Here is a 10,064-nt window from a genome sequence, read left to right as displayed (position 1 = left end):
TGAGTTAATAGCTGAGCTCTCTGTCTCTGGCCATCGTCTAATCCCCCTTATGTAACAATATTGGATGATGCATCATAAATCCTGTGTCCTGTTTGTTTTTTTTCTCTCTCCTTATTGCGTCACAAGGAAACTCATTAGTATAAATGAGCCTTTTAGTACTATTGCACAGACCGGCAGCTCCTACACCAGGCACTAAATTAGGTCCAGTTCCACCCAAGCTGCTCATTATGGGCTAAAGACTTACAGTCTCCGCATACACACTGAGACCTGTGTTTATGGTCCTGTGCTTATCTCAGAAACCTGCAGGAGGTTTTATTTATTTATTTATTTTAAACATTTACCCAGCAGCTCTTACGCCTCGCACCAGTAACACTCTCATCGTGCAGTATTATTTTGATGCAGGAGGATTTGATTCCAAAGGGGGAACTTTATCGACAAAAATACAATCAGTTCACGCTGTCTGCGTTCCCACGTTCAACATGACTTACTTGGAGAGAGTAATTACAACACAGGAGAGCACTGATGACAGGAAGGGCAGCGTTACGCTTACAAGCCTGCTCATCAGGGACTCAAACACACAGTGAGTTTGTCACAGTCACACTGTACTGGGGAAATAATACAGACGGTCGCTCTGTTTAAACCAGACAGAACACAAAACCGCCTCTGGAGTATTGTATTTTTAGGCTCACTTTAAGTTATGTTGGAGGAAGTATTTTAGGCAAACCTGTAGCTACTGACAGATTCAATTTAATTAGAACTTTGTTTTACTTCTTATTATTTCAATGTAATATATTTTTTCCCAACATAACTATTTTTTCTAGCTCAACTCTGTTATCTTAATTTTTTTTATTTGTCTATTTCTGTTTATTTTTCTTGTTAGTGACACCACTCCTCTTAACCAATATCTGGTTTACATTTATCTATTAGATACTAGAAAAAAAATCATTCTCCATTAAAGAACTACCACACCATAACTAGACCCATACACAACTGGTCTATATCACACCTATACTTCCATTATGTTAATGGGAAAGACCTTCTGAAGAACATTAGTAAAGTCCATAATAACATTTTCATGTACTTGTCATTTGGTTTTTCACTTAATCAGCCCTAAATCATTTACGTAGTTAGGTGACCTGCTCACTCAAACATGTCCTTCAGTAAAGAAACAGGATGGAAGAGTGGTTCAAAGTGGCCTTTAAATGTAAAGACTGATGCTGTTCAAGTACAGTAACTGTATTATATCCCAGACCCTGAACAGGACAAAAGTAAATTAAGCCACAATGGAGGCAGTACATCATTATACTGCATCCTGCTAGACAGCATTCTTTTATGTTTATTGCATGAAAATGCCTTTAATAACAAGATGGGAAACTGGGAACTTTTTGCATACATTACATAATAACATTCTTATTAGCTGTATGGTTTTATATATTTACATATGTCTATATTTTTGGCTATTTCTTATCTAAGTACAATACATATCAGGCTGTAGGACTCTTCTGATACTTCAAAGTAAACCTTAAAAAAATGTAAATGCAACAAGTGTCTCTTGGGATACACAATGGAAACTGTAAAAACACACCAATAATCTCAGCTAATTCTCACAACAGTCACACCATAAATCCAATTTTAACTGTACCAGAGTCCACTAGTCTGGACCCTTCTTTTGAGACACGTTAGAGGTTCCTTCACTTTTTTAACTGATAAGGTTGAGGGCACTGACCGCAACACCCTCTTATGACACCTCTGTTTTGACTATATATATGTAATGTTTATTTGTTTTTCAGAGTTAAAATACAACGTGAACTTACTTTAGGCTGACACTGCACAGCTCTGTGCTGTCTGGAGGAACAAGTCTACTGGAATCTACCACCACTCTTCATGGTGGAGTCTGGAATGTGAGGCATGTCCTAACCTCTAACCTGAACCTCTGACCTCCAAATGTAGTACATTTACCTGCAGAGATGAAGAAACCCCCCAGCCACTGGGTGAAAGTTTGTGTGCTTATTCAAAACAAAACACACAAACAGATTTGCTTCAAAATGATGATTAGATGTGGAAGCACATGTACATTATAATTTGATATTCATTGATGGCAGGCTTCTGCAGCCGTTTCCTGCAGAAGCAGACTGGATGAGGCTCTGTTTAGCTGCTCCGTGACCTCAGCTGATACTCTGGTGGGCAGCTCCTCTGTCAGCTGGCTGCCTGTCACTCTCTGCACCAACATTCCTGGAGCCAAATGTCGCTTCAGGTTCATTTTTATTCATCTTCACAATGAATGCTAAAGCATTGTACACTGTATATATTAGCCATATGACACATCTTAAAAGACAGTGGAAATTCGATGGACTGTAATCCAAGTTGCATTGCACTTGTAATAATATTTTGAGCAATTCGGTGGTGAAAAGTGTTGTGGTACAACTTTTCTCTTTAAATTTTTGAATCCATACAATCAGGGAATTGATAACGCCATCTTGTCTGACAGTAATGGTCAGATCTGGCTGTGTTAATAACTCTAATGAACGATTATAATTCACTATCAACTATGCTCTTAAAAGAAGATCTGCTCTTCATTCATTTGGTCCGTTGTGCACTTTGTTCACCGGCTTTTCCTTCCTAATGGATTCGGTTGCAGTTCTCAAAACCCCCATCTTTACTCTAGCTATTTTACACACTCCCCGCCCCAGAATTGTAACCCGATATATTTAAATCGCCTACGTAAGTCCCTGTCGTCACAGTCAGCGCCTGTATGTGATTTTCCTGCATGCATCAGCGCTTCTTTGCATGCTCCTGCTGTGTGAAACCAAGTCTGCATGTTAAAACTTGAAAGTTGCACGATGCAAACTTTTCGTCGACAATGCATTTTTGCAGACAAAGCATCGGTCACCGCTGCAGCCTGACAATGGCCCGCCCCCGCCTCTGGACAAGAAGAAATCCAGACCAATATGATCCTGATCATCGATCGTGAGCAGAACAAAGTTCACCAACATTAGGTCTAGAGGCGGGGGTTAGAAAAAGTGCAAGGTGATACTTATAGGCTGTGAGGTACGGCTGCAGCGAACAGGACAGTCCTGCAGCTCACACAGAGTTCTGGAAAGAAACGATGGTCTCCATCAAATCACCGTCTCTGGTGCCGGTATCCGCCGGTGCCCAGGTTCTACTCGGGTTGTTCTGCTTGGCCGTGGCCCTCTTTGCTTTCCTGCTCACACGCCAGCTCTTCAAGCAGAGAAGACCCCCGGGTTTCCCCCCCGGCCCGTCTCCCATCCCTGTGATTGGCAGCATTCTGTCTCTGGCCACTGAGCCGCACGTCTTTCTCAAGAATCAGAGTGAAGTTCACGGACAGGTAACTTTTCCTTGTCATGCACACGCACGCATGCACGCAAAGCCACTGAGACAGACAGCTGTGCAGCTTTTATTCAACTGTTCTTCCCTCGCATAAACTCATCAGGACAAGATGTCCCCCAGGGGCGCATGTAGCAATTGTAAGGGCCCGGGGCAAAGGCTAGATCTGCTCTATTAGTACTGAAAAGCTTGGAATTCTGCAGACATTTTGTATAGTGTTGAGAATAAATTCTACAGCATACGGTAGAGTATCATTATTAGGTGTTAGTATTGGGTATGTTCTTACAGGTGCTGTCAAAATGACTGCACCAAATGCATGAATTGATATGTGACAATAACTAATAAATAATAATAATAACAATAAATCCATCTATCCATTTATTTATTTATTTTTACAAAACACAGAGTATTTGTTTCAACCTCAGGTCAGATGACAGGCTTGTGATGTCCAGCCTCATCGAGCGCAGTACAGTAAGACTGTGAGCAACAACTAATATGGACCAGTAGAGATTTGAGAGCACCTCTCTACAAGCGACTGTCACAATGCACAGAAATGTCTGAACTCTATGAAGCTGGACTTCTTATGTCATGACATATTGTTCTATATTAATAATCCCATCATGTGGATTGGTCTCAAATAAAAGCATATTGTCTTATCACTTCTGATGATTTACCTGAATTAACAATAATGATTAATCATGGCTAATGAGGCTTAAATGAATCATGGTTCGTTGTAATGAATCCACAGCTCACTTATTTATTGAAATAAACAAATGTTTTTTATGCTTTTTAGATTTTTAGTCTTGACCTGGGAGGCATCCTTACTGTGGTGTTGAATGGATATGACTCTGTAAGGGAATGTCTGTACCATCAGAGCGAGGTGTTCGCTGATCGACCGTCGCTGCCGTTATTTAAGAAAATGACTAAAATGGGTGGTAAGATGTTTACATATAATAAAGTGCTGCTGGTTGAAAAGAATGTCCATGAAAGCATTTACTTCTATATTTGTTTGATTCATTTCTCTGTTTCTCTCATAATTCCCAGGACTCCTTAACTGTAAATACGGTAACGGTTGGATTGAACATCGAAAACTGGCCTGCAACTCTTTCCGTTACTTTGGCAGTGGCCAGAGAATGTTTGAGAGGAAGATCTCTGAGGAGTGCATGTTCTTCGTCGACGCCATCGACGAGCACAAGGGGAGGCCGTTCAACCCCAAACACCTGGTGACCAACGCCGTCTCCAACATCACCAACCTCATCATCTTCGGACAGCGCTTCACCTACGACGACCACAACTTCCAGCACATGATTGAGCTCTTCAGCGAGAACGTGGAGTTAGCCGTGAGCGGAGCGGCGTTCATGTACAACGCCTTTCCCTGGATCGAGTACGTGCCTTTCGGAAAGCACCAGAAGCTGTTCCGCAATGCTGCAGAGGTTTACGACTTTTTAGTTGAGGTCATCGGACGCTTTTCGGAGGGCAGGATTCCACATGTACCTCGACATTACGTCGATGCCTACTTAGACGAGCTGGAGCAGAACGCGGGAAACCCCACTTCTTCATACTCTCATGAAAACCTCGTTTACTCAGTTGGGGAGCTCATTATCGCCGGGACAGAGACCACCACCAACACTCTGCGCTGGGCTATGCTCTACATGGCCCTCTACCCCAATATACAAGGTCAGTTATCATATGAGTGTCATCAACATGACATGCAGTAGATGGTGTATCAAAAATGGATTAAACCCTCTGGTTTGGAAGTAGAGAAGTATCTTAAAGTATTTGAACAAAAGCAAAATACTTTTTTTTTCACTTGATTCATTTAAGAAACATTTACCAGAGTTTATGTTGTGGATTCACCCTAAAGTTACAGTACCAACAAGACAGTTGGTGAATCAGATCTACAGGCATTTTTCTGATTCCAAACACATTCCCACACATTGTGGAACAAGATGGGACGAGTCGCTGACTCCCCCAGGACATGGCTCTGAATGTTGAACAGTTCAGGACCTTTTACAGGACACGTGTCTCCCAAAATTGGGACATTCTTCCAAACCATAACAGTTTTTTCCTCTACTCTTATACACACACGGCACAAATCTGTTCTGTTCTATTCAATGTCATAATACATTAAATGCCTGATGGTATTTTTTTTCCTACTAAGAGAGGGTGCACAGGGAGATTGACAGTGTGTTGTCCAACGGGAGGGCCCCGACCCTGGAGGACAAACAGAGGATGCCCTACGTGGAGGCAGTTTTGCACGAGGTCCTTCGTTTCTGCAACATCGTTCCGCTCGGCATTTTCCGTGCCACCTCCCAGGACGCCCATGTGAACGGCTACACCATCCCTAAAGGCACCATGGTGATAACCAATCTCTACTCAGTGCACTTTGATGAGAAGTACTGGAACGACCCCGGCGTCTTCCTGCCAGACAGGTTCCTGGACAGCAATGGCAACTTTGTGAGGCGTGAGGCCTTTCTTCCGTTTTCTCTGGGTAGGTCTGGTTTTACGGATTTAGTACACAGTGAAATAGTAGTACTTCTTGTATGAAGTGGATACTAGCTTTGCTACATTCACTTTCTTTCGTTTGCCTTGTTTTCTTTGGGAACTTCACTATGGCTTCCGAGTGTTAGTCAGACTCAGATGTTTTTATGTCCAAGATTATGTCACCACTGTGTCAGTGTAGCTGAGTGACATAGGTACTGATGGACAGAATGTGAGTTCCGACTTGAAATTGAGTTATGTGGCATAGTAAGAACGGAACTCTGACGTAGGTCGAGGAAGAACAGTTATGCAAATACACCTTTTTCACCCTCTTGTTGACTAGTTTTATTTTTAGAACACACCATGAGGCCTACCACGTGCCCTGGGCACCATGTTGGTGACCCCAGGCTTTTTCATTGTGTAAAGTTCAACTTAATGACCATCTAAGTGGTAGAGAGAGGGACATTATTTGGTTTTAGAAAAGAGGACAGATGGTAAATATGCTCTGTATAATATTTGAGTCTGAAAAATGTTTTCTCTTCCCAGGGAGGCGTCACTGTTTGGGTGAGCAGTTGGCCAGGATGGAGATGTTTCTCTTCTTCACTACTTTGTTGCAGGGGTTTCACCTCCAGTTTCCTCCAGGAACCATTCCATCGCTCACTCCCAAACTAGGCATGACCCTACAGCCCAAACCCTACTCCATCTGCGCCGTCCGCAGGCAGCACAGGGTTGCACACACTGGAGACACTCCATATAACAAGTAGAGCTACAGGGGCTTCAGCTCTGCTAAGTTATTACATTGCACAGCAATGCAGCTCCGAGGAGCACGGGTGTGCACCGGTGGAACTCAATATCCAGATGTGGTTTCATCTGGCGGTGGCGTGGGCCACGTTATCCATTTTATTTCGTTACTATGAAATTGTCCTTCCGCACAGTCTGCATGTTTGCACAGGGGAGCACAGGGAATGGGACTGAGTGAGACGAGGACTCGCAGGGAACTCACATGTGCTGCATATTCAGTTCAGTGTCTCGCTCAGGGCATCTCTGGTTCTGCGAAAGGGAATTTCTACAAAGCCATGCAGTGGTGATGGGTCGGTCTGGGTGGGTGTTAATGATTGACAGAATGTACATCTATGACGGTTCAAAGCCCTGTCCTCTCAGGATAACGTCAGGTCAGACAAATGACTGCACAAATTCATACTAGTGTGTTGAAAGTGGACTTTCCAAGAACAAATGTGAACAGTGTGTTGAAGGTGGACACAGGCCAAGGTTTACTCTTGTTGGACTGACTCTGACCCCCCACCTCCCCACCCCCCCATCCTCCTCCTCCCTCAGGGAAAGGCACTCCGTGGAAACTTTGTCTCTCAGACTTTGCAAAACTGACTCTTTGCACAGGTTTTTTCTTTGAAATTGTGCTTATCATTATGAACAGAGTACTTTTTTTGTATTTTTGTGTAATGTTGACATTTGTACTTTTTATTTACTTTTGCAAGGCTTATTGTATTCTGCGTATTCATAAAGTCTTTCCTAAGATACTGATGTCACGATGTGTCGTCCCTTGGCCTCAGATTAAAATGTCAAATACAGAACATCTAGGTGGTAAGATCTTATCAAATAACTTTATGGCAACCACAGAAGCCCGTGCTGGTTTCAGGTGCCAAGACGAGGCTCCAATTCTAAAGCACACATTTGAAATGCCTTGTAAAAAAAAATGTCAAAAAACAGAAAAGCTATTTAAAGGGACAAGCAAAAATTTAAAGTTGAAAAGCTAACTGTTGGAACATGGATTGGATTTTTTTACCCCTAAACATGAAATTAAAAATAGGTTGCTAATAATTGCCATAAATCATTCCCAAATAGCCTTCAGTGTATACATTATATTTTCACTCACTCATAATCAAATCCATTGACAGTTGCAGTTACTTAAGAGATGGTGTTTTTATGACAGATATAAATAACAACAAAAATACGTCACCCCCCTCCCCCCCACAGTGTAGATAAAGGTGAATGGTTACATTAGACAAACATACATATACATATACTTCTGCTACATAAGAGAAACAACCATTCAAAGATGTATTTATGGCACAATCATCAGAGGACACTGTGGTGTGACAGACTACGCTGTGAGAGGAAATCAAAATAAAGAGCAGGACAGAACTGAACTGAAGGAACCAGAAGGTTCTGGATCTGCAGGAGCTTCACCATCCTGTGAGTGGGTCCGCATGAACGAGGTGTTGACAGCCAGGTGCCAGCATGTGTATGGCTCCGACCTGAGTCCAATTCTGAAATATGATGCCATCACCGGTGACACATTGCACTCTTTGTACTTTTTTTTTTCTCTTGCACAAACAGTACCAAAGCCCAGAGAACTGTTTCCAATCACAGGCTTAACCTGGAATTTATCTACAGTCAGTAGGTAACGTTTGGCACTCCTTGGTGAAGTGGGACAAGAACAAGACGATGGCGAAATACAAAGAGTGGTTTTGATACTGAACGGGGGAGAAAGTGAAAACCAAGTGAAAACTGAAGTCAAAATAAAATTCAACATCAAACCTGGACGTTTAACACTCGTGAGGACTGGGAAAACAAATCTGGAACCACAATCTTTACTGACAGGTTCTGAATGTACAACATGTCAGCTGCATGTAGAAAAAACAGATGCATTTGTTGGATTATTTAAAAAATATATATATTTATATGCACATACTCTTTTGTACAGCGGCTAAACACTTGTTTGGTATTCAAATGTGCACACTTTTGACTACTTTTGTGTCTCTAAATATTACCGTTCTCCCTCGTTTTCACACTGATTGACCATTCTCTTCAAGATCTTTAGGGTAAGGACAAAAATAGTTCTGCCTCCCCCTTATTAATGAACATCTTTTTTTCTAGTGGAATGATATCAGGTCTAAGAGAAAAAAAACAAACAAGAATAAGTAGTTCTAAACCACAGTGGAATGAAAACCCTGGATCCCTTTTATACACACTGGCCATGTGGAGGGTTTGGTAAAAGATAAAAATAATGAAGAGAGAAAATGTGAAATCAAATATTCTGAGCTTCAAGTTTGTCTGTGTTTAGCTGAAACACGGGACCAAACTTCGTATGATTGTTTGAAATAAGTTCGGAAAAAAGTTGATTTAACAAAAGTCTGATGTAGACGTGACAACATTTACCTTTTGCTGATAATCAATATAAGCCTTTCTGCACTGAGGTTGTGAAAAGGTTATTCAAACAGAGTACGGCCGTCCAAAAGACAGCACATACTGTACGCTCCTCCGTCACAGAGGAGTTTAAAATGCTTCAAATTGTCGGTTAGAATGTCACTCAAAAACCTGTTACCCAGACTTATTTAATTAGCTGAGTCTTTATCGCCTATTTCATAGCAATGATGGTAATTCTTGCAAAAATAATCAATTTTGCATGAATCCTGAGTAACCTTTGAAAAAAAAACTTCAATCCATTTAAAAGGAAAGAAAAATAAAAAGAAAGAAAATAGAATCCATTCAAAAAAAAGTCATGATCTTAACATTGTACACCAGAAGAGAGAAAACACACGAAGACATTCACAAAGAAATGACATCACACTGGAATAATTACAAATGTGCTCTCTTTCTTTCAGCCATTCATCCTCCTCATCACATTTCCACAGAAACACACACACACAAACACGATGAAGCAAAAGAAATTAAAGGGGTAATACTAATAATAATAATAAAAAAAGATAGAGACAGATGTTACAAATAAGTAAAAGCATCAAAAATGATGCAGATATAATGCTAATATTCAGTCAACTTTTTTCAGTAAAGTCTCTGTGACTGAGTCTTATACAGTGTTTTGTGTCACCAACAAAGAAAACAAAAACATAGAACTACTCAAGAAGCCTGGGCTCTGGGCCACAAATAGGCTCAGGCACATTATATTAATATTATCTGGGAAAAAAACAAACAAAGCAAAAAACGTGTAGATATATGTATAAATGTATACATATATACACACACATATACATGTATGTATATATATATATATGTATGTATGTACATATATGTATATGTATATTATACATATTATATTATACACGCACATGTATATGTTATATATACATGTGCATGTATATATATATATATATATATATATATATATATATATATATATATATATATATATATATATATATATATATATATATATATATATATATATATATATATATATATATATATATATATATATATAC

At 40.5% G+C, this 10,064-nt stretch overlaps 1 protein-coding gene across 1 annotated transcript; it reads left to right on the top strand.

Annotated features, from left to right (window-relative positions):
- The first annotated feature begins 1,707 nt into the window (after positions 1-1,707).
- Positions 1,708-9,550, top strand: cyp2r1 (cytochrome P450, family 2, subfamily R, polypeptide 1). The gene is made up of 5 exons (XM_017032424.2): positions 1,708-3,346; positions 4,139-4,280; positions 4,390-5,022; positions 5,507-5,836; positions 6,373-9,550. The coding sequence occupies exons 1-5, from the start codon at positions 3,107-3,109 to the stop codon at positions 6,588-6,590; spliced, it is 1,563 nt and encodes a 520-aa protein (XP_016887913.1). The 5' UTR covers positions 1,708-3,106; the 3' UTR covers positions 6,591-9,550.
- Positions 9,551-10,064: the final 514 nt, after the last annotated feature.

The sequence above is a fragment of the Cynoglossus semilaevis genome, chromosome 5 (genome assembly GCF_000523025.1).
Source record: "Cynoglossus semilaevis isolate Cse_v1.0 chromosome 5, Cse_v1.0, whole genome shotgun sequence".
Lineage (NCBI taxonomy): Eukaryota > Metazoa > Chordata > Actinopteri > Pleuronectiformes > Cynoglossidae > Cynoglossus > Cynoglossus semilaevis.
Note: the sequence above shows the minus strand (reverse complement) of the source record. Positions and strands in the feature narration are given on the sequence as shown.